This window comes from Ornithorhynchus anatinus, chromosome 4, assembly GCF_004115215.2.
Source record: "Ornithorhynchus anatinus isolate Pmale09 chromosome 4, mOrnAna1.pri.v4, whole genome shotgun sequence".
Lineage (NCBI taxonomy): Eukaryota > Metazoa > Chordata > Mammalia > Monotremata > Ornithorhynchidae > Ornithorhynchus > Ornithorhynchus anatinus.
The window spans coordinates 14,832,776-14,858,673 of NC_041731.1; the positions used below are offsets into that span (position 1 = coordinate 14,832,776).

At 42.2% G+C, this 25,898-nt stretch overlaps 1 protein-coding gene across 16 annotated transcripts in view; it reads right to left on the minus strand.

Annotated features, from left to right (window-relative positions):
- The window catches only part of IKZF1 (IKAROS family zinc finger 1), a 139,100-nt gene that overhangs the window by 107,336 nt on the left and 5,866 nt on the right, over window positions 1-25,898 (minus strand). For 9 of the 16 annotated variants that reach the window (XM_039911720.1, XM_039911719.1, XM_039911718.1 and 6 more), the window contains exons 2-3: window positions 16,827-16,880; window positions 6,116-6,235 (exon numbers count right to left, since the gene is read on the minus strand). In XM_039911720.1, the coding sequence (XP_039767654.1) occupies window positions 6,116-6,235; window positions 16,827-16,866 (160 nt within the window). In that variant the 5' untranslated portion in view covers window positions 16,867-16,880. Of the gene's footprint in view, window positions 1-3,347; window positions 3,411-6,115; window positions 6,236-16,826; window positions 16,881-25,898 lie in introns of all 16 variants that reach the window. The other 7 variants (XM_039911714.1, XM_039911707.1, XM_039911713.1 and 4 more) reach the window with 1 other exon arrangement.

Consider the following 25,898-nt stretch of genomic DNA (forward strand, 5'->3'; position numbering starts at 1 on the left):
CTAACCCACACAGCACCAAGAAGTGATGTAGATAAATAGGCCCTGTTAGTAATTATTGGAAAGACTGCCTGCTGAACTCCTTTATCTTTCCTACGTTTGCATGTCTGCAAGGGTGCCTCGGTCTATTTGACAGAATGAACAACAGATGGAGTCAGAGATCATGGGTTCGAATCCCAGCTCTGCCACATACAGCTGTGTGACTGTGGGCAAGTCACTTAACTTCTCTGTGCCTCAGTTACCTCATCTGTAAAATGGGGATTAACTGTGAGCATCACATGGGACAACCTGATTACCCTGTATGTACCCCAGCACTTAGAACAGTGCTCTGCACATAGTAAGTGCTTAACAAATACCAACATTATTATTATTATGAATCTCAGAGCATTCAGATCTGCCACAATAACGAATGCCCAGCACACAGTAAGCGCTCAATAAATGGGATGGATAGATTGATTGGCATGCCCAGGGACACTCAGAAAGACTGAATGACAGAGTGGGGAGTGGGAGAGAAAACCTGTGAGCAACTTATAAAACCTTGAGGCATACTACTGTTTTGGATCAAAACAGAGGTCCAGGAATAGGGGGATGATTTCCTTCTGTGATATCCATCCTCTTCGTAGGGATGTACCACTCAACATTAACTGCTTAGTACAGTGTTCTGGACACAGTAAGCACTCAATAAATGCAACTAATTGATTCTAGTAATCCTTTATAGTCTAGCATCCAAAAATCAAGCTAAAACCTTCCTGGACCTTATAAAATCTACTTTTCCTCTCAGACATCCTTAATTTTTCCTTCACTAAGTCACTAATCGATTTTAACCTACTTAACTCTTCCCAAACCTATCAGTATCTTCTGCCTGCATAATATCCCTGTAATAACACATTCCATTTGCTCTCTGCCGCTTGCCAGCTGTGTGACTGTGGGCAAGTCACTTCACTTCTCTGGGCCTCATTTCCCTCATCTGTAAAATGGGGATGAAGACTGTGAGCCCCACGTGGGACAACCTGATCACCTTGTATCGCCCCAGTGCTTAGAACGGTGCTTTGCACATAGTAAGCGCTTCACAAATACCACCATTATTACTTTACCTTGTAGTTTATCTTGAACCTACTAATTTCAAGGTGCATTCTCCTAATCTCCCAGCTTCATTGCCTAATCCCACAGGATAGGATGACAGAGATTATGATATTAAAATACAGGGAAGCTATGGAGGTAAGAGAAGCCAACATTCTGAAGTTCAGAGTGGCTAGCTAATTGGCATGAGCAGTGGGAGAAAGCCTAAGGTATCATAGTAATGTGGAGAGTGCTGAAGAAATTCAAGGTGCTTTATCAATCAATTAATGGTATTTACTGAGCACTTAATGTGTGCAGAGCACTGTACTAAGACCTTGGAAATGTACAATAAAATAAAATTAGCTATATGTACTCCCTGCCCAGTACAAGAACTTCAGAAATCCATTCAGGTACTAGTGTGTCAGAAAATATCTTCACATATTTTATATCTTGTTACTCTCATACCACACATCAAGAGCTAAGCCACTTTTTGAACTTTGTGAAGAGCTTTTCATCATGGCTACTTCCCAGGGAAAAATAATTCTAGAAGTCACCAAGTGCATTCCCTTCTATTTCTAAATTAATACCAGGGTCACAAATCATAGCACAGAGAGTTCAATCCTCAAGTTATATTTCCAAATACTTTATACCAGTGCATAATGCCAGCAATGGGTAGATGAACTTTTTAGGTTACTTTCATGTTACTAACTGGGTCACAAAAAATTGAGGAGTTTAGAAACTGTAGTAAAATGTGCTGCACCTGTTGTCTGTACAGTGCTCATCCTGTATTTTCAATTTTCTGAAGAATACTGTGTGCGTGATCCTAGATCTCATTGGCTAGAGGTATTCTTGGAGCTTTCAGGAAAGAATTTCTGTTTCTCCACTTCAGAATCCCAAAATTATTTTAATCACACTTGTAATAGTTATCAGCGAATTGTTACGTCTACGTCCAAGAAGTGTGTGGTATGGGGCGGGGTGTGTGTGTGTGAGTGTGAGTGTGTGTGTGTGTGTGTGTAAGTGTATGTACACTTACATATAAAAAGAGAAATTGGCTCCTCTCCATCTGGATCAGTATCACACACCTTTTTTTTATGGTATTTGTTAAGCTCTTACTATGTGTCAAACACTGTTCTAAGCAATGGTATAGGTACAGGTCAGTTAGATCGGACACAGTCTCCATCCCACATGGGGTTCACAGTCTAAGTAGGAGGGAGAACATTTTACATTTGAGGAAACTGAGGCACAGAGAAGTTAATAGACTTGCCCAAGGTCACACAGCAAGGAACTGGCAGAACCGGGATTAGAACCCAGGTCCTCTGACACCAAGGTCTGTGCTGTTTCCAGTAGACATTCTCCACTGGCTCAGAAATGACACCCTGCAGCAATTGGTTGGAAGGACTGGACCATGAGATAAGTAAGAAGAAGGTGTGGGCAAAGCCAGCAGGAAGGAAAGGATAAGGAAGAGCAGAATGGAGGCAGGGAGGATGGAGGGCAGTGGCCTAAGAGCCTGAGGCTTTTAAAACAGCCAGCAGAGCTGGTTCTCAAAGAAAGAGTCTGGCTGCTGAGTGAACTTCTGAAGCAAGAGCAGGGGCTGTGTCAATATGAAGAACATTAAGTACAGAGCACTAAACTGCTGCCTGGGGAAGACAGAAGAAAAGTGAAAAGAAAAATCTCTGGCCTCAAGGAGTTTAAGATCTAATGAGAGGGCAGTAGACATACAGTAGAACTGGCAGAAAAAGTGACACGGAAAGTGGCAGGGATGCAGGTAGGGCAAAGTTCAGGTATTTCTATTGTAGTGTGTGTATGTGTGTGTTTGCCTACGTGTGTGTAAGCATATGCATCTTGACTTTCATTAAGCCAGAGGAGTCAATAAAGGAGCTACTTTACAGAGAAAGCAAAAAGGGTCTTGATTTTTTTTAAAAAGAACCCTTCTATAAAAGTGGTAGCAAAGGACTTTGGCCTTCTAGTCAGTGGGGCTGCCTATTAATGGTTCAATGAATAAAAAGCCCAAAATAACAAATGATTTTGTACCAACAAAACTTTAAATAGTACAGAAGGACTTTTCTTAGTATTTCATGTTCATTCACTTTGACTCTTCACAGAGTTGTTCCCTCCCTAGAGCTCTATAAAAGTATCCTCGATGCATATGAATAAAGTGATTGCACCCTTTCTAACCATGTGGATGTACCGCAAAGCAAATCTTGGTAAACCAAGGGGCCAGCTGAGAGTTTCCTACCTTAGCAGCTTTTATTGGCTTCTGGGAATGACATACTCCTGACCATTGGACTCACCTGGACTTAAATCACTCTTAAGGGGACTCCTTGGTACAGTTATGTAACTCCCGTGATGTTTCTCTAAGAAATGATGAGAAAAACACCAGGAAAGTCAAGAACAACGTTCTCCGACCTAAGTTTATTTTCATTTATTTTGTTCCTGATTATCACTTGCACAAGCACCCCCATTTTCTACGACGGGCATTCTATACAACTTGTAACATTCCAGTTCATAGCCCCCATTCTTGAGACTCTCTTGGGAGTGCCTTACATTTAGTAACACATCAGTTAAGTCTGCCTGTCCAGGGCGAGAAGTTTTCACCTCCGCAAGAGGGAAAATGTGATTCTACCACAAGCCTTCAAAGGACAGAACGCCTCTCCAGGTTGGCAAAGGCCTTTGGAGCAGCTCAAAGCAGACACAAGTCATGTTTTGGGGACTAAGAGCCGAGTCTTCTTCCTCTTAGCCCACTCGCGGAACCCTCCCTGGTGATAGCCTTCCCCCCCAGCAGACTGCACTTCCTTGAGATAAGCCCTCTTGCCCCACCTTTGTAAGATATAATGGTCCCAGCTTGCCACCCTGGCTTATTTCAGGGCTATTCTGATTCCACAAATATTTTCTTTCTTCACTCTTTGAGCTCCCCTGTGGCTGCCCAGAATTTTGGAAGCCAGCGAGGGAAGGAAAAAAATGGGGAGGGAGAGAGGAAGGAAAGGACGAAATGGGAACATTTAGGACTGAAATGGGATTAATACTGAAGAGGGGGCAGGAATTTATTGCAGCGGAGGGAGTCGGGGGTAGAGGGGAGTGAATATTTAACAGGGCAGGGAATTAAATGGCAATAGTTTTACTGTCCCAATGAAAATAACAAAACCAACAAACAGTTCTGCTATAACACATCTTTTCACTGGAATGCTGTTTGGGATTTAGGGAATGTCAGTCGGGCAACGAGTGCCCGTGACCATAGAGTGCAATACTGGATCAAAAGGAACAGTTTGTGCGGGCGTTCTTGTGTTATCAAAAACACATAGTAAGTGCTTAGTATGTGAGTACTACAGCATGAATTTTCCTCGCCATGGGGTTTTGCAAGAACATACCCTGTTGCATCGTAGGAGAATGGGGTATATTTTCAGTTTTGTTTGTTTTCCCAGAAGGGGAGAGAACTAGAAGGGTCAGTGGTATCAATCATCTGGAAGATGCAAAATGTACAGAATTTATGTCTCCAATGCTGTCAATTGATTAGTGTGACCAGTGACAAAATATGCCACAGTAACTGGTTTTCCCTGTTGATTTTTGGTTTAATGACCATCTTAAATCACATCCTTCATATAGGCTGCTATCTGACGTTCTAACCGATTAAGAAACGATTAGAGGGACCCACAAAATTCTAAAGGGGTCATGCCAGAAAAAACGATGATAGCTTAGCTCTTATTGATGCAAACACTTCCACTACTTTCCCCACACTCTACCCCTCAGGGTGGATTTCTACACTCATGTAAATTCAGGTGCATTTTCCTCAATTCCCTGGGCAAAGTATCACTAAGGCCTAGCACTTTCCATATCTGTGGTTTTGTTCCAGCCACTTGCCCAACACACCAGGAGAATCCTAAAATCTCCTATCTGACATTGAAATAAAATAAAGCGTGAAGCATGTGGCTGAAAATAGGAATATTTTACTTTTCACATTCCCAGAGCAAACTGCTCACAGAGAATGAAGAACATAATTTTTTCATTTAAAAATCCATTTATCAAGAGGTTTTTCTTTAATGATATCCATCTGCACATTTCACAGCACTGATGTTTTGGGCAGAAGGCATAGTCTAAGTTGTTTCATTGTATGTTGAGAAATCTCCCAGCTAACGGACCTATGGTCAACAGTGTTCCTGTTTTTTACTAGAATCAGCTGAAGAGAAATGGGTGCCAAAAGGATATTATCCATCTACCCCCTTATAAGTTATATTAGACATCCCTACTAGCCTTCTCCTAAGTAATTCTAAGTGAGAATCAAAAGAGATTCATTCTCAGAGGGTCCTTCTGAAAAGAGACCTTCTAGTGTTCTGAAATGCTCGTGCCAAGACTCGAGCATTCCGAAAACATGCCTAGAGTGCAAATCCCAATAAGGGATGAAAAATAAGTTTAGAAGAAGAAGATTTTGTCATAAAATGGGTAATCTCATCAGGGGTAAAAAAAAAAATGACTTCCTGAGATTCATCATAGATGTAAACTCAAACCCAAACCCCCCAAGTCCGTGCTTTGGCATTCGGAACTCTGAGGTTGGTGAAAGGACTGAATCTGGACCTGCAGACGTGGGGTTTCCTGCTGTTCCTTGGGGCCACCAACATATCCAAAGGGCAGGTCCTCGCTGGCATGGCTGAGGCGGGAGTGCGCAGCACTGAAGTGGTCTGCAAGTTCCTGTCCCACGTGACTACCTCTACAACCGGGATTTCTTCTTTTGGTGGTTCTCCAAGAGGAGCACTCTTGGTTTGAAAGTGAAGGTGTCTTTGTTGAAACCACAGACACCCCACATGATAAAGAACCCCAAAGGATTCTAAGGAATCAAGAACAGTTTTCCTGGAAGGCAGTGCACACACTATCTCAACTCTGAAATTCTAGTGGAGAGATACAGTCTTCCAGGTTCCTTTATGAGGAATTAGCACTCTACCCAGCCCTTGCATTTTGAGAAAAGAATACACGACATCCTGAATCAGGCTTTTCTGGAATTGGTCTGGGCTAGCTGACTTGGAGGAGGATTACAGTAACAGAATGCTGAATAAAAGTCTGGGCCTCTTACCTAAAACTCTTTCATTCTTTGAATTCTGCTGTCCTCCTGAACTTGTAGAAAGGTCTTCTGGCACAGGCATAGGTTCATCTGCATCATCAGGGACATCACTTACTGGAGGACTTTCCTTCCCTGGGAAGACAAGAAGCTCAAGTAAATGATCTCGCTCCAGGAGAAGATGGGTCATTACTGGCAGCCAGGTCCTGTCAAAGGGTAAGCTAGAGGGGCCGGAGGTTTTCAGACATTTTTAGAAATGATACCAAGGAGAGCTGAAGATTCCACGAGAGGTTTCCCTTATTGTCTCCTTTTTGATGGTACTTATTAAGCATATACTATGTGTTAAGTAATCCTAATGATGGTATTTGCTAAGCACTATGTGTCAAGCACTGTTCTAAGCACTGGGGTAGATACAAGGTAAGCTGGTTGTCTCCTGTGGGGCTCACGGTCTTAATCCCCATTTTTCAGATGAAGTAACTGAGGCGCAGAGAAGTGAAGTGACTTGCCCAAAGTCACAAGGCTGACAAGTAGCGGAGCCAGAATTAGAACCCTGGACCTCTGACTCCCAAACCCGTGCTCTTTCCACTAAGCCATGCTGCTTTTCCAAACACTGTTCTAAGTGCTGGGGTAGGTGTATGATGGCTACGCTGGACACAATCCCTGTCCCACATTGGGCTCCCAGTCTAAGGAGGAAGGAGGCTAGGTACTGAATCTCCATTTCACAGATGAGGAAACTAAGGCATACAGAAATCAAGTGACTTGACCAAGGTCACAAAGCAAGCAATTGGCAGAGCTGGGATTAGAACCAGCTCCTCTAACTCCAAGGCCCGTACTCTTTCCTGTAGGCCATGCTGCCTCGCCCTCTTGATACCTTCCCACCCATCTCCCTTTACCCAAACACTCCCCAGAGCCAGGACCAAGGAAGCAGAGCAGACCCAGCAGGAAAGCAGAGACCCTCCTCCGTTCCCAGCTGCTGGAGATTCTGCTGCCTCTGGCTCACCACAGTCCGACCTGGACACCTCTTCTTGCTGAGATCCTTGGAGTTCTTCCTTAAGGGGAGCCCAGCAAGAAGCTTCCCGGCAGCAGTGGAACCTGCTAGCGTAGTTTCAATACAATTTCCCTAAAGTACTTTTCCATACAGTACTAAATTATCCCTGGTAGGAAATCTCTGCTCTAATAACAATGATTGTGGTATTAATTGAGTGCTTACTATATGCCAAGCACTAGCACTTTCTAATCAATCGATCAATCATATTTACTGAGTGCTTACTGTGTACAGAGCACTGTACTAAGCACTTGGGAGAGTACAATATAACAGAGTTGGTAGATACATTCCCTGCCCACAAGCAGCTTACAGTCTAGAGGATACAGACCTTAATATAAATAGATAAATATTGGATGTGTACATAAGGGGTGTGGGGCTAAGAGAGGGTGGAAATAAGGGTGCAAATCCACGTGCAAAGGTGACACAGAAGCGAGTGGGAGAAGAGGAAATGAGGGCTTAGTTGGGGAAGGCCTCTTGGAGATGTGCTTTTAATAAGGCTCAGAAGTTGGGGAGAGTGATCGTCTGGCAGATATGACGAGGCGGGTGCTCTAGGCCAGAGGCAGGACGTGGGTGAGAGGACGGCGGTGAGACAGACAAGATCTAGGAGCCCCATGTGGGACAGGGCTTGTGTCCGACCTGGTTGATTTGTATCTACCCCAGCACTTTAAACAGTGCTTGACAAGTATTTGAAAATGCTTAACAAATAACATTAAAAACAATAAGAACCGCATAAGTCAGTATAATTGCTACTATTTAATAAGTACTATTTCTTATTTCTACTACTGCTTCAAGACCACCCCACCTGCTCCCATAGCTCCCACTGCAAAACATCCTGGATCTTTCACCTACCGACCCTTCTCAGAACGTGCACAAGCTCAGCATGGCCTAGTGGACAGAGCACGGGCCTGGGAGTCGCAACGACCTGGGTTCTAATCTCTGCTCCACCATTTGTCTGCTGGGTGACCTTGGGCAAATCGCTTGACTTCTCTGTGCCTCAGTTATCTCATGTGTAAAACGAGAATAAGACTGTGAGCCCCATGTGGGGCATGGACTGTGTACAACCTGATTAGTTTGTATCCGCCTAGCACTTAGCACAATGCTTGGCCCACAGTAGATGCTTAACAAATACCATAAAGTTATATTACAAGGCTATCCCACCTGCTCATGCAGCCCCTACTGCGCTTTCAAATACCAGTTCTTCTCATAACACACACAAGCTCCTCCTTCTCCTCCATTTTCTACCCAAGTACCTGGCTTTCCATAGATAATATACCCAAATAATCGCTTTACTTTCTACACCAGAGCAGATAAAGGGCAATTAGAATTATGTTTTTGTCATTTCAAATGTCCCCAAGAATAAAGTTCACATCTAGTATTATATCTCGTAATACAAGCCATTAGAATTCAAGACTCAGAAAATAGAAATTTGGTAGACTTTATTCGGCATTCTACAAGAATAGCAACTTAGAAAAGATGGAAATGATTTTATGACTGCCTCCCCAGCTAGGCTGTAAACTCCTTGAAGGAAAGGATCATGTCTTCTAACTTTACTGAATGACTCTGCACCCAGTAGGTGTTCAAAAATATTACTGATTGTCCGACTGACTTTTTCTCCTTCAAACTATGTTTTATAATTTCAGCAAAACATTTTCAGTTCGTTGTGAGCAGGAAATGTGTTTATGTTGTACTCTCCCAAGCATGTAGTACAGTGCTCTGCACACAGTAGATACCATTGATTTTAGAGCTAAGCATGGGTTTATGTTGCCATCCAATGGACCAGGCTCAAATCAGGCACCCAAATCTATGTCCCTTCCCCCATTATGGAACTTCCTGAGCCACATCATCAGCGAGGGGGTGATGGGTGGCACGACGGAAAGAAGACTTGGCAGAACAGAGACAGGAAGAGAAAAAGGGCTCTGGAAAATATTGTAGCTACAGTCCCTTCCTGCTTAGGCTCACACCACCACCCTGGAGCAGGGTGATCCATTCAGTCTGGAAAAGAGGGGGGTAGGGAAAGACTAAGGAAGCCAAGTTAGCAACTGGTCTCCCTGAAATTGGGTATTAAACCATGCCAAAGAATGGTATTTGAGATCTCAACTGTGTCATTTACCCCCTGCTGCTCTGTTTGGTACTCGTCATCATTACCAATGGTATTTGTTGAGCGATTACTATGTGCAGAGCACTGTACTAAGCGCTTGGCAGCGGCATGAAGTCTGGGATCTCCCTATCCTACCATAATAATAATAATGTTGGTATCTGTTAGGCACTTACTATGTGCCGAGCACTGTTCTAAGCACTGGGGTAGATACAGGGTTATCAAGTTGTCCCACGTGAGGCTCACAGTTAATCCCCATTTTACAGATGAGGTAACTGAGGCCCAGAGAAGTGAAGTGACTTGCCCACAGTCACACAGCTGACATGTGGCAGAGCTGGGATTTGAACCCACGACCTCTGACTCCCAAGCCCGTGCTCCTTCCCCTGAGCCACGCTGCTTCTCATCCTACCCTGGAATCCCCTGGGAATCTGATCACTGATCAGGAAGAGCCAGATGCCTGTCTCCTGGAGCAGGAAGCCAGATGGCTTGTAATTGTGTTTGGTTTTTGCTTTTTTTTTGTCCACAACTTTTGACATGCAGTATAACCAACAAGTTCTTGCTTGTACCACATCAAGAGGTCCATGACCGTCTTCAAGAAAAGTCTGGATGTTGAAACACTTTGCAAATGAAATTGTTCAACTCTTCTACTACAGTTATTCCAATATCTTGGCAGTTTTCTTCAAACCACCTGGTTAGATCAAATGGCGTGCTTTTCCTCTGGTGACTAATCATTAGCATCCTTTGGGGGCTGGGTAATTAATCATTTGCACTCAATGTCAGTGGTGGTTTGCCATTTAAGAAAACAAAAATGATGTCATGTCAAATTCACCCACAGGCAAAGACCAGGAGGAAAATGCTCCAAGCTGCCATCCCTAGAAGATTGCATTAAATAACTAAAATTAGAATAGGTTAAATTAAGTTCTACATCTTCTTAGGAAAGAAGTTCGACTTTACAACCTTTCCCCAGCTTAGTACAATATTTCTGATGTGACAAAAGATCGCATTAAGAGCGGTGGTAGGGTGCAATGAGTTATAAAGGATTCTTCTACGAGTTTTTCTTCTTGATTCCAGTTGCAGATTGGTTTTATTTTATGGCTTTAGAGCTTTGAAACTGTTATGCTGATAAATTTCCTATTGTATGGAAACCTCCAAATAGCAATCCCCCATTTTTACAGATTAATTTTAACTCACAAAATTGCCCACCCCTTTTCCATTTAAAATATAACAAGGGTTCCCAGATTCATAACTGATGTTAAAGTAATAACGCTAAACCAAATCTCATTATTACAAATAACCTTTAGGTCCACATTACACAACAATAGTTTCACCTGCAGCCTATATTCTTCCCCAACTCATGAGTAAAATGGTTGCTAGCATCTCTCTTGCCTGAACTCTCTGTTCTTTTCAGCTTCTTTTCTCCCTCTTCCTTTTCCTCTCCATTTCCCCTTGGAGAAACATATATGTGTATGCATGCATGCCTGAGGACCAGTGCTCTAGAAGAAAGAATATGGACCTGGGAGTCAGAGGACCCGAGTTCTAATTCTAGCTCTGCCAGGTGCCTGCTTTGGGACCTTGGGCAAGTGAGTTAACATCTGTGTACCTCAGTTTCCTCATCTGTAAATTGGGGATTTAATTCCTGTTCTTCCTCCTACCTAGATTGTGAGTCCCATGTGGGACACAGTCCTTGTCCCACCAGATTAAGCTGTTACTAACTCAGCACTTAGAACAGTGAATGACACAAAGTAAGCACTTCAGAAATAATAATGATAATACATGGATATGCACACACATCATAATAGTAATAATGATGATATTTGTTAGGTGCTTACTATGTTCCAAACACAGTTCTGGACTTGCATAGCTAAATATCACCAAGCCAGTTATGTTGATGAGTCTACATTGTTTTAACCCATGGAAGGGTATGCTGATTACTCTTCAGGGTGAAATTTAATCCCATCATCACTCAGAATAAAGGTGCATCGGAAAAGGGAGGATCATGACCCAGGATGACAACTGGAAATTATCAATTATCCAAAAGGTGGTCAATCCCAACCCTTCCAGGTCTTAGACTGTAGAGGGGAGAGGGAGAGTGGGAGAGAGACATATGTGTATGTGTAGCTATGCCAGGTAAAAATTTATCTCTCTAAATCCTCCAAATTAGCTCATTGTTGTTATTTAAGCAATTTTGCCCAATTTATTAGCACTGGATAATGCTTGTGGTTGTAAAGGATTCAATCCACAAGATACAAGAAAGTATGACTATACGTTAGTTTTCTCAAATACTCTTATTTTAAAAGCTTTAGTTTTAGAAAGGTAAATAAACAGAAAATAAAAAGCCCTCCCCTGCTCCAGAACCTAAAAAATATAATGAATATAAATTTAATTTGGAAAAATGTGGCTTTTCTGAAAGAACTAACAGTTATGGGCTCCAAAGAAAATAAAATTCATTCAACTACAATCTCCTCTTACCATAGTTTACTCAAATTATTGCACAAAATAGCACGAACCATCTAGACAACCCGTCTTAGTACAGAACCGGGTGCTAATGCTGTCCCAATCCACTATATTTTTCAAAACCAAAAAATCAAATCAAAACAAAAACCTCAAAAGTAGCTGACACATTACAATTTTATAGTATGGGCAGAGAATAGCAATATGCAATTTGGGTATATCGCATCTAAGTGCAGAATATATCACATCATAGTATAAGATTGGATGCCAATGTTGTCCCAATCTACTTTATCTTTCAAAACCAAAAAAAATCAAATCAAAACAAAATCCTCAAAGGTAGTTGACACTATTTTCTTCAGTATGGACAGAGCATAGCAACAAATGGTTTGGGTGGGAAGAAGGCTATTGGTTAAGGTCGATTAGCTCTTAGATTGTAAATGCCCTCAGGGACAGGGACTGGGTCTAATTCCCACCTCTGTATTTTCTCCCAGTGCTTAGTTCAGAGCTCTGCACTTAGTACGGGCTTAATAAGTAGTATTACTAGTATGAGTCTTCTTTTATGACTGGCAGATGTCATCTGTCTAAATGTATGTCAGTTTCCTCTTTACTTCAAATCATCAGCAGACTTGTCTGCACTAAATACAGCTGATGAGGTATTTTATGCCCCCAAAAGAAGTGGAGTCTGGATCCCTTAACCACTTGATAATCAGCTCATCCCCAGCCCCAGAGCTCTTATGTACATATAATGATGGTATTTGTTAAGCACTTATTATGTGTCAAGCATCTTTCTAAGCCCTGGGGTAGACGCAAGCTGATCAAGTGGGACACAGTCCCTGTCCCACATAGGGATCACAGTCTCAATCCCCGTTTCACAGATGAGAGAACTGAGGCCCATAGAAGTGAAGTGACTTGCCCCTGGTCACCCAGCAGGCATGTGGCAGACCCTGAATTAGAACCCAGTTCCTTCTTACTTCCAGGCCCGTGCTCCATGCACTAGGCCATGCTGCCCTCTGCTAAGCACCCTCTGTAATATAATTTAAAATTATAATACAATTTGAAAAGAAAATTTATTAGTGACTCTGTGGGGAACATTTTACTTTCTAATAAAAACAGCTAAAATAAGGTTCTCTATATTTAGAGAATGTTGCTAAATTACACAAAGTATTTTAAATAATCTACTCCCTTGACTATTGACTACTGACCTAGCCTATTTTCATTTTTTTTTTTTTTTTGAAAAAGCAGCATGGCCTAGTGGAGGGAACGGGAAAAGCCCACACCTGGAAATCAGAGGACCATGGGGGCTTTTTTGTTGTTGTTTTGTTCTGAATGGCATTTCTTAGGTGCCTACTGTGACACAGGAATTCTACTAAGTTCTGGGATATATACGAGTTAATCAGGTTGGAAGCAGTCCATGTCCCACATGGGGCTCACAGGCTTAATCCCCATTTTACAGATGAGGTCACTGAGGCACAGAGAAGTGAAGTGACTTGTCCAAAGTCAAATAGCAGACAAGTGATGGAGCTGGGCTTCGAACCCAGGTCTTCTGACTTCCAGGCCCATGTTCTATCCATTAAGCAACACTGCTTCCCATCTGGGTTCTAATCCACGATCCACCACTTGCCTTCTATGGGCAAGTTGTTTAACTTCTCTGAGCCTCTGTTTCCTCTTCTGTAATATGGACATTCAGTACCTGTTCTCCCTCTTTCTTATACTAATAATAATAATGTTGGTATTTGTATTTGTTAAGCGCTTACTATGTGCAGAGCACTGTTCTAAGCGCTGGGGTAAACACAGGGGAATCAGGTTGTCCCACGTGGGGCTCACAGTCTTAATCCCCATTTTACAGATGAGGGAACTGAGGCACAGAGAAGTTAAGTGACTTGCCCACAGTCACACAGCTGACAAGTGGCAGAGCTGGGATTCGAACTCATGAGCCCTGACTCCAAAGCCCATGCTCTTTCCACTGTGCCACGCTGCTTCTCTACTCTACTGCATACTCTAGAGAAGCAGTATGGCCTAGTGGCAAGATCAAGGGCTTGGGAGTGAGAGGTCGTGGGTTCTAATCCCACCCCTGCCACTTGTCTGCTGTGTGGCCTTTGGGCAAGTCTCTTAAATTCTCTGTGCCTCAGTTACCTCATCTGTAAAAGGGGGGTTGAAACTGTGAGCCCCACGTGGGACAACCTGATTACCTTGTACCTACCCCAGTGCTTAGAATGGTGCTTGGCACAGAGTGAGCACTTAAAAAATATATTATTATGATCATTATTATTAATATACTGTGAGCCCCAGGGACTGTGTCCAACCTGATTTTTTTTCACCTACTGCAGCACTCACTATACTGCTTGGCATATAGTAAGTGCTTAATATATACTATTATTAATGTTATTACTTTAACGTCATTAAGGAAAGCCATATTTATTCTCTCCACTTCCTTGAAATATACAACATCATGTACCTCTGAAAGAGAAAAAACATCCATGGAATAATAATCTCTAAAATCAAGATCTGAGGATTAGAAGTTAGTAGAACTTTCCAGACACTCACTCCCCCAGAAAGCATCTCTTACCATTTGAGATCATGCAACCTATATTAATGAAGGACGTGGTGGAGGCTAATGTCTCATTCTTGTCTTCAGATTTCACACTTAAGGCAGTTTCCACCTTCTCAAATCCACTACATAATTTTGCATAAAATTCTCGACAATAAAGTCACCCGAGGCTGAAAGTGAGGAAATTAGAATGGGAAGGGCCAATATTTATCCAGGAGACAGTAGTGTGACATTTGCTCTTTGCTGGATAGGGTGGTCAGTGTTAAGTTCTTCCTATATGTCAAGCACTCTGCTAAGAACTGGGATAAATATAAGCTCATCAGGTTGGACAGTCCCTAGCCTACAAAGGACTCAAAGTCTTAGGGAGAACTGGTAATGGATCCCCACTTTACTAATGAGGAAACTGAGGCACAGAGAAGTTGTGATTTGCCTGAAGTCACCCAGCAGGCCAGGGGCAGAGGTGGGATTGAAACCCAGGTCCTTGACTCCCAGCATTGTGCACTTTCCACCAGGCACACTGCTTCTGCCAAAGTACTCAGTTCTTTGGGGTTTAAAGTACTCACAATTTTTAGCCAGAAAAATCCGTTTATAGCAAATGTCTCTAAATAAAGGAACATCCTTAGATTAGGCAGTAGCCACTGTGGCAAGCCTCAGACACCTCTCTACACTGCCCTTGCAGGGACTCCACCATCGGTCCCTTTCCCCACCTGCTTTTCCACGCTGGGAAACTCTTCCCATTAGTTTGCAATTTACACCCTACAAGAATGCAGAGAGATATTTTTAATAAGAAAATAACAACTGGAACAATGCTCAAGTATGAGCTCAGGTGACACTGGTGGCCTGTTAGAAAATCCAGACTTAAGAATCATGTTCTAGTGAGACTTTCTGTATTTTCCCGAAAAGCCCTCAGCTCACTCTTCAGGATTTGAACAGTCACTCACTTGCAGATTATTATTACATGTTCAGTGCTCTTATTCAAAGGGAAACATAAAGGAAATTTGGATTCCAAGAACTCTGTCACATGAGGAGATGAAGCACCTAAAATAAATACTCAATAAATGTCTCAACAGGGCAGCAGAAAGTAAAAAAAATAAAAGAAGCTTTGAAGAGTTGGTTTTAACCAGTTTCCAGCAAACTGCTGAACAGAACTAATGCCCTCCATCCTCTCCTTCAAACCCCCACAGCAATACTGAAGAATATCTCCCCTTCCTTTCCAGCCTAGTCTTACAACCTCAGATTCAGTCTCAGACTCAAAAGGGAATAATCCTGGGAATTATTTGATCGAATAAAAAGCACATATAAAGTACATTTAACTTTACTTAATTACATAAATTAATAATCAAACACATTATGTAAAATGTACTTCCACGCTCCTTAAGGGAAGCAGCATGGTCCAATGAGAAGGGCACAGGCCTAGGAGTCAGAGGATCTGGGTTCTAATCCTGGCTCTGCCACTTGTCAGCTGTGTGACCTTGGACATGCCATTTCATTTCTCTGAGCCTCAGTTTCCTCAACTATAAATGGGGGTTAGATCTTACTTCCTCCTACTTAGATGGTAATTCCCAATGGGACAGGGATTAGGGTCACATCTGCTTATCTTGTACCTACCTCAATGTTTAAAACAATGTTTGGTACAAAGTACACGCTTAACAAGTACCATAAAAATAGGAAAATTATTTTAAAACAGTCAACTTTGGATCCAGGTTAGAATATTTCCCTTTTAGGAGGCACCGGTCTGTGATTTGATTTCCTACCAGGGAGATGAAGAAGCCCTCCAGAAATTACTAAAACCTGAATTTCTTGGGAGAAGACAGGGCAGGCCAGATAGATCCTTAGATTGCTAAGGTGATGTATATTTCCCAGAGTTCTTACTTCACAGTTCTTCAAGATAGCAACTGACTGCACTGTGAAACACTTCAGAGTTTAGGGTATTTTTTAACAGTGAGTGACGATCATGAGATCCATGCACAAAGACATTGAGCCTCATGAGGGACAGAGGTTGTGTCTGATCTGACCACTGTGTCTACCCCAATATTTAGTAGGCACTTAATAAATTTCCATTATTATTATTTGCCATCCCTCCTGGTTCTAGGTTTCCAAAGGTGCGATGGATCAAAGGAAATCAGAAGGATGCAAGGCAAGGACCTCCTTAACACACAATGGATTGACTCCACATCATCAATCAGTGGTATTTATTAAGCACAGAGGCACCACACTTGACATTCTTCCAGAATCCCACCCACCACATGACATTTTCTTAGCCATCACCAGCGTTCATCTTTCCTATGTCCGGCATGTGGCAATCAGCCATTTCCTCCCAGAAGTAAAATCTCAAATCTGAGGCTTTCCAAGATGATACCCGATTTAACAATAGAAGAGCCACTTTTCATTCTGCCTGCTTTCAAAGTCATTTGAAAAATCTAATAATCTGAGAGACTTTATATTTGATTAGAATATGAATACTATATTGAACTTTTCACTCTTAAGGGTCTCCTCTCCAAACTGAGCATTGTCGTCATGCCACTGAGCGATGGGACAGTAGTGTACCGATGTTATACCCGGGAGACTAAGTTTTTAAGGATCTCACCTGAAATCTGGGACATGTCTTGAGGCTCATCTGTTTCCATTTTCCTCAGGTTATCTGAGAAAGAGAAAACGGGATTTTAAGTTAACGCGAAATATTAATGAAAAAAGGGGAGAAAGAAAACCTTTCCTATTTAACAACAAGGTTATCTGGCAGGAATAATGCATTTTTTTCTTTATTTCCTTCTTCGTGTACTTGCTGGGGTATCAGACTGGCACAGACCTTGATCCTTTTAAAAACAGCATTACAAAGATTTATAAAAATATCATTACAAGCCCAGGAAGACCAAATTTGTTATTTATTGTTAATTTCCTACTGCATAATAACCCAAAATGCAAACTGACTGCAACAAAATTAAGCAGAAAATTAAATGGCCCTGGGTCATTGTAGGCACAGAATTCATTCTCTTGGCTGATCCATAGTTATGTTCTTTCTAATTTACTGAGCATGCATCGATGAACCTTGAGTCAGCTTGGTGACACGCGTACAATCAGCAATCAAAAAACGAAGCAATTTGCTGAAGAATGTCTCATTTACCCAGGCAGGGCTGCATATCTGAGCAGCTCTTCACTATCTCCATTAATAATGAATACACCTCAAGCTGTGGCAGATGGGCAAAACAGCAGCTTCGGTCTTTGTCCCTCACTCTTTCAAGACTCCTTCCTTCTGCTCTTACCACCTCTCTTCTTCACAGGGAGAAGTGAAGCTCCCTAAAATAGAGAAACAAACCCGAGGGAGAAAGGGAACTGGAGCCTTCCTGTTTTGCTGACAGATGGCTAGCTCCTCAGATTTGTTACAAATACTGGGAAGCTATTGCCCCGTATGTTGCAACACTCTGAATGTTCCATAGACTAAGTTCCGAGTCACCCCCCCGGTACACGGACAAGCGCACTGAGGGTTCAGTGGGGCAAAAATCGAGGTTTCTCGTTCGGAGCTCGGGCTTACCAACGTCTCAGGTCTCCAGAAGTTCCTTCGACAGAAAAACGCATGGGTAGGGTATAATCCCCGTTCAGCCTGAAACTGCTCTTTGTGCTCTGAACTAGGGAGTTCCTCTTGTTCACCCAGATGTTTAGAGAGAAGGGGAGACACCTATTCGCAGAAAAGGAATTGGAAACCAATGGGCGAAGACACGAATTGGGTTCACTACCCAGACTGATGACATCACTCTCCACAAGCCAAGTTCTCAAACGAGGTTACTCTCAAATGAATAACCTAGATCTGCCTGACTTTGGAACCCTAGTGGCAAATGACAATTCATCATAAAATGAAATGGAAAACTCTTATCACACTGTCTTTTAAGTATTTCTCTAAGGAGGTCAAAGTGCTTATAGGTTTTGAGGAGGAAAGGTGTTATCTAAAAGTAAGGGTAAGGTACTACTATTGCTGGGGAAAATAATAACCCTTATATTAAACTGAATGGTCACACAGTACAGTGAACTCTGAAAAATAATCAACCTAATTGTTTAAATGGATTGTACAAATAGGAGAACTGTATAGACATATTTTATTTGACAAAGCAAAACCGTATTGTTTTTTGTTAATGGAAATTCAAATAAGGTGAAACTTCTCTCCTGCTGCTTAAATATTCTCTAGAAAATGATTGCAAGTGCACTAAGTTTCTGTCCCTAAAACTGATTCACATCTAACTGACATATCTCCATTTCGATGAAACAGGGTGGCTTTGAAGTGAGTTTTCGTTGACCAAAACCAAATGAATAATCACTGATACTGTGTCCACACCAGGGATATAGTGTGGCAGTTTCTGAAAAATAGAAAAGAACTTGAGTGAAGTCTCTTGCTGCTTGCTAGGACCCAGCGACAACTTCAACCCAAAGAAAAGAAGTTTCAAGACTAATATTATTTTCTTTCATAATTAAGCTCAGTTGGTCTAGCACACATTTTATGTTGGACTCAATAAGACAAGACGGCAGAACCACGGTGAATGTTTCCTTGAAGGTGCCTCTTGATTGTTCCAAGAATCCACCTGATTGATAGCTGAAATCTAAGGATGTTGGTAGCCCTTGCCCTCCCCGTAAACTCCATCCTGGGGCCCCTGAAGTGAAGATGGGATGCTAAAAAGGTCTAAAATTTACTCTGTCAAGCAAGGCATAGCATTATCGAACATAGTGATGTTAAGGTTGTTGGGGCAGGTGTAGAAGTATGCATGTGCTTGAAAAGAGCTCAAACACCCCTGGAATCATGTTGGCTCTGAGTATCCATTTTTGCCCTTAATATAGAATAGGCGAAAGCAGGCTAAAATTGGCTAATTTTCTACTGGAAAATTAGGGTGGGAATGATGCCACTTACTATTATTGACACCATTTCTGTTCTGACTGAGAAAGGGAAAATTGACCTAGGCCGGGAAGGAAACTCTTCACAGGAATCTGCATAGTCAAATGGCAGCCCTTGGTTCTAGAGAAGGATGACTAAATCACACTGCGGTTTTCATGTTACCCTGGCAAAATGAAGTGGAGAATTGAAGAAATTAGCCAGAAGCACTATGGCCAAGGGGAAAGAGCACAGGCCTGGGAATCAGGGGACCTAGGTTCTAGTCCTGGCTCTGCCATATGTCTGTTGTGTGACCTTGGGCAAGTCACTTAACTTCTCTGGGCCTCAGTTCCCTCATATGCCAAATGGAGATTCAATACCTGTTCTTCCTCCTTCTTAAACTGTGAGCTCCAAATGGGACCTGATTATCTTGTATCTGCCCCAGCGTTTAGTATATGCTTGACACACAAGTGCTTGACAAATACCAAGATAATTATTATTACAGTGCTTGACACACAATGAACGCGTAACAAATACCTTAATTATTAGCATTACAGTATCTTGGCACAGAGTAAGAACTTAACGAAAACTACTATTATCATCATCACTGGAATGCAGCATGGCCTAGTGGAAAGAGCACACGATGGATTTCAGGAGATCACAGTGTGAGTCCCAGCTCTGCGACTTGCCTGCTGAGTGACTTTAGATACTTAACGTCTCTGTGCCTTAATTTCATCATCTGTAAAATGGGGATTAAAAAAATCTATTGGACTGTTGGCGCCTCGTGAGATGGGACCTGGGCAGGATCGGATTATAGTACTTTATAAATAAGAAATAGTTCCATCATTATTATAATTCAGGCAAAAAAATTTCAAAAATTTGCTACAGAGGAAAGAAGAGGAAAAGGGAAGGGTAGCCATGATTTAGCCAGAGGATCTGTTGACCCTGCACAAATATACCAGATCAATCTCCCCTTCCATCACCTAGGTAGACAGTTCTTTAATTCCCTTCATCAGTCATTTACTGTGCTTCTAATATTATGGATATCAGGGGGAACACAATGTTTATGATATGGAATCCCCGACCTCAAGGGGCACACAATCAACAGGAGGAGTTTAAAATTGTTGCAGATGGATTCAGAAGCACTATGAGCCTCAACCTTCATGGTCCAACTAGGGAAATATTTGTATGGAACAAACCTGGAGGCAAGCTGAAAACATGTCATAAATTCCAATTACATCTTATTGATGCAAAAGAAGCCATACTCATCTTCAACATCATTTGGCTCAAGCCTCTTACTCCTTAAAAATTTCCAATGGTTGCCCATTCCACTCTGCATCAAGCAGATACTCCTGATGATTGGCTTTAAGGCGCTTATTCAACTTTCTCACTGCTACTTATCTTAGCTCCCTTCCAACGACATAGCACCACCGCACTCTCCACTGCTCTCTGGCCAAGCTACTCACTGTGCCTTGCTCTTTTCTCTCTTGCTGTTGACCTCTTGGCCGTGCTCTCCCTGCTTTAAGGATCTCTCTCTCCCTTCTATCTGGAAGTCCACTGCTTTCCCCATCTTCAAAGCCCTTATGAAATCACATCTCCTCCAGGAGGTCTCCCTTGTCTGCACATAGTAAGCGCTTAACAAATACCAGCATTATTATTATTATTATTAATCTCTCATCTCCCGCTTCTATTCCCTCCCATTTTTAGTGATATTTAAGTGTTTGCTATGTGTCAAACATGGTCATAAGTGCTGGGGTAGGTATAAGTTAATTGGGTTGGACACAGTCCCTGTCCCACATGGAACTCTCAGTAGGGATTCTTCTCTTACTGGTATTTAATTAATTGGGTCAGGTATTTAATCTCAATTTTACAGTTGTGGAAACTGAGGCACAGAAAAGTTAAGTGACTTGCCTAAGGTCACAGAGCATGCAATTGGCAGAGCCAGGAATAGAACCCCGACCCTCTGAATCCTAGGACCATGCTCTTTTCCTAGGCCACGCTGCGCTTCCAAGTCACCTAAGTCTAGTCACAGCTGCCACTTGTCAGCTGTGTGACTGTGGGCAAGTCACTTCTCTGTGCCTCAGTTCCCTCATCTGTAAAATGGGAATTAACTGTGAGCCTCACGTGGGACAACCTGATGACCCTGTATCTCCTCCAGCGCTTAGAACAGTGCTCTGCACATAGTAAGCGCTTAACAAATACCAACATTATTATCATTATTAGTCCAGGTAGCACTTAGTTTTCCTAACTTTAAGCTATGTCACTTCTCCCTTCCTGTAATTTACTTTAATGTCTATCTCCCATCTTAGATTGTAAACTCCTTGAGGGCAGGGATAGTGTCTACCAACCCTATTTTTTCAGTGGTCTGCACAGAGTAAGAGCTCAATGCATACATTCGATGGATTGACTGAAAGGCCGGCTACTAGAACTTTTAAACCTAACTGATCAGAGGATTAAGTAGGTAAGGCTTATGCAGAAGGGGTACTTTCTCTGTGAGACTGCATCCATATGTATATCTTAGTCCATCCGGGTTTCTACACAATGGACAGCAGTTGTCCACTCTCAAGAATCGTTTCCCCTCTCCCCTTTGCCAGTTGGCACAGACTGTGGGAACTCTGCTGTGGCCATCCAGAGCACTACCAGGGAGGAAAGAGAGCATCAGGGAGTAGTTGTAAAAAAGGTCCAAAATAGAGTCTATCCATCAGGCTAAAGTTCTGGCATTAGGATTCTCTGAGCAGGCTGGGGCGGGAGGAGAGGTGGGTGGCTGCTTTTATGCCTTGGTTGAATTCCTACAAATAATAATAATGGTATTTGTTGAGCGCTTACTATGTGCCAGGCACTGTACTAAGTGCTGGGGTGGGTAATAAAGCAGCATAGTGTAGTGGATAAAGCACAGGCCTAGCAGTCAGAAGGTCATGGGTTCTAATCCTAGCCCCGCCACTTGCCTGCTGTGTGACCCTGGGCAAGTCACTTAACTTCTCTGGGCCTCAGTTCCCTTATCTGTAAAATGAGGTTTGAGCCAGGCTTACGTGGGACAGGGACTGTGTCCAACCCTATTTGCTTGTATCCACCCCAGCACTTAGTTTAGTACAGTGCCTGGCACATATCAAATACCATCATTATTATTAGTAGTATTATTACTGAACTGGTGCTTCACGGTAGGCTTCGTACAAGCAGATTTGGTTCGGCACATGATTTTTCCCCTGATAGTTCTCCTCATATGTCACCTTACTCTTCTGAAACCACTCCACTACTTCCCTTTCACCTCTTTTAGATGCTATTGCCAACATTTCTAATTTCATTTTAACGTATGCACATGTAAGAAACCTCCTTAAAAGAAACAAACTTCATTACTCTATTAGGGTGAGTAAATATGACAAGAATTTACTTGAAAAAGTCTGAGGCTGTAATAGCCAAGAGACAAAAAGGTCAACAGCATTTAGAAAACACGGGGCGTCAATCATATCACTGGTATTTACTGAGCTCTTACTGTGTGTCGAACACTGTACTAGGTGACTGGCAGAGAGTAACACAGTAGAGCTGGTAGTCACGTTCCCTTCTATTTGACATTCTATTAGGGTACTTCTCTTTGGTGTTCTATATCTTTTTTTCTTTAGTTTTAAAAATTTTGTTTCTAATAATTTTTTTGAGTATTCCATTCCTTCCACCAATTCCTAATAGAAAGAAAAATGGAAAGCCAAGAACTAAAATGCTAGGATTCCAATTTGATTGTTGTTCTTCCTACAATGAATAGAGGCAGCCAGAATTGTGTGTAAATTGGCTGTTTTGCTGTGGGTGCAATTGACCACTTGGCCTTCCTCTGGAGGGCAAACTAGTTTGTGCATGCAATTCTCCACCGGCAATTTTTCATGGGTATGAAATAGAACCTAAAGAGGGAAGGGTCAAAAGGGTGAATGGTTGGAACCCTTAGAAAAACGGTTCAGAAACTTGACACATCTATTTTTGGTAAAGGAGAGTTATTCGAGCAGGATTAAAAAAAGAAGAGCCTTAATAGATTTTAGTTGACTCATAAAGTCAGATTTCAAAAAAGAGTACCAATTTTAGCTACCACGACAGTTTATGATACAGCAAAGAAGTTACCCCTGACACACTTCAGAATTGGCTGGATCACATTTTTTAGAGACCTAGGGGCAGACCTGCTCCATCTATCTGGACACCTCAAAAATCTTTTGCAAGATTAAAACTGTGCGCTATATATTGAGAATGTACAGTTCTGCACTCTCCCACATCATATCTATGAATGTTTTGTTTTACGTATGATCAGGGACAAACACTCTACCTGAACTCACTTCCATCCAATTCCAAGTGAGTTTGCCAGACCTCATCCTAAATTTTCATTTTTTTTCCTCTCCTTCCATAGACTTCAAAAGGAACCCCATGAATGGAGATAACAGTGAGTTGCAGAGGAAAATGAAAATCTGGACCCTCAAGCGAAAGCTCAGGGAAGAAGCAGTACTGACCAGTGGATAGAGCATGGGCCTGGGAGTCAGAGGATGTGGGTTCTAATTCTGGCCCTGCCGTTTATCGACTGTTTTGGACAAGTCACTTCACTTCTCTGTTTCTCAGTGACCTCATCTGAGCAATGGGGATTAAGACTCGGAGCTCCATGTGGGATGTGAATTGTGTCCAACCTGATTAGCTTGTATCTACACCAGCACTTAATACAGTGCCTAGCACTGAGTAAGCACTTAACAAATACTATTAAAAAAAGAACAATGGCATACTAGCTTCCTAAAGCTGTTTTTCCAATGGCAGTACGTAACGCCATTTCTCCCCCAAACCTGTAAGTGGGCTTATACGTGTTCATTTAATGCACAGCTTTGCTGAAATGGGGGAGAGACAGGCAGCACAGGCAGAGGAAGAAAGAGATACTGAGCACTCAGCTATATCGAATAAGGTGAAAAGACTCACTCCTGCCCTCACCAATGAAAATTTCTTCCTCAATTTATACATATGTATCAGGGGACTGTGCTCAAGCAAATTACCCTGAGAATGGCACAGCACACACTATGGGAGCGCTTAGTATAGTGCTCTGCACACAGTAAGCACTCGATAAATATGACTGAATGGATGAATGAATGAAAGAGTGTGTCTGGACACAGGAAAGAGAACAGGATGAAGAGAGTACCGAAATCTTGGCTTCCCCGCACCTGCATGCATCAATTTTATTACATGGTCACTCACGCATTTGCAACAACCATTAACTGAATGACCACAGGCAGTCAGACACTGCTCTAGGCATCCTTACGTTTACACACAATCTCCTTCCTAGATTTGTGCACCAAACAGAGAGAGAAGAGGCACACAGATTGACTACGTGACCACAAACGGACTGAATAGGGTGATGCACAGAAAACACAAAATACATCAGTCACAAGAACACATCGTGAATACAGGTGAGTGTTTGTGGAGAGCCATGGGATAGGAAAGAGGAGGTTGCGAGTTAACCTGGGAAAGGTAAATGGAAAAGCTGGACTTGGGACCTGAGAGCTTTGAAAAAAAAAATGTCGCTATTTGTTAAGCGCTTACTATGTGCCAAGCACTGTTTTAAGCACTGGGGGAAGGGGAGTACAAGGTGATCAGGTTGTCCCACGTGGGGCTCACAGTCTTAATCCCCATTTTACAGATGAGGTAAATGAGGCTCAGAGAAGTTTAGTGACTTGCCCAAAGTCACTCAGCTGACAAGTGGCAGAGCCAGGATTAGAACCCATGACCTCTGACTCCCAAGCCCGGGCTCTTTCCACTGAGCCACGCTGCTTCTCTGAAATCATCATGTTCACAGAATGAAATGCACCCTGCTTTCCAAAGGGTTCATTTTTCCCATTAAAATATGCCAAAAAATTCTACGGGAAGCTCACGAATACCTGCTAGAGTGCCGTTCAAGTTATGGGAAGTAACACTTAGACACATCAGATTTCTTTTATCTCTCTGCAAATCTCTACCAGATTCAGGATTTCAAAGACTTCATTTAGTACCCCTGACATCAAAGGGTACAGAGTGAAGTTGCCACACTTGCTATGTTGCACTCTTATGGTGAGGTTGCAAAAATTAGAATTGTGAGATTAGTCCCATCTACAGTATGATTTTAGCAGCATCCAAATCCATTAACTAACTCTTAGGCCACCATTAAATAAAAATTCCTCTATAGAAGGGAAATCACAATCTGGTGCACAAGACTTAAATCAGGAAAGAACCCACAGGAGCTTAGATTTTTTTTTTAATGGATTTGGTATATTTTTTTCCTGGTGGCTGCAGAGGGAGGAGACAGGACTAGGAAAATCTCCTTCCTCTGGAATGAGTAAATGAGGGATGGGGCATTTTTGTATCTACCACCTAAGCCCTGTTGGGACATTCCACTGCCTCAGAGAACATGAAAACTGAACAGAGAAATGGGAGAAATGGCCAAGTTTAAAGCATATCATTTTCCTGTTTTAGTCTAGTTTTCCATAGCAAATCACATCAATGCCCTTGAACTCTGAAGAAATGTGACACAAAGGTTCTAGTGGCAGGATATCCTGGAGGGTCCAATCCCTTAAAGGATGGGGGAAACTCTTGGAAAAGAAAATTTTTTTTAAAAAAGGACCTGAAATTTCCAAACTAGTTTTAAAAGAAAATGTTAATTAGGTGTTCAATTTCTCAACTAGGCTGTGCTGATTAACTTTATCATTACAATTTGATAGAGTAGACTGTGATTTTTATCAACACATTTCTACTGTGTCTATTTTAATTCTACTTTAATTTCCTCACCATTATAGAACTTAACACAAATAACTAGGAAAAGGTCAG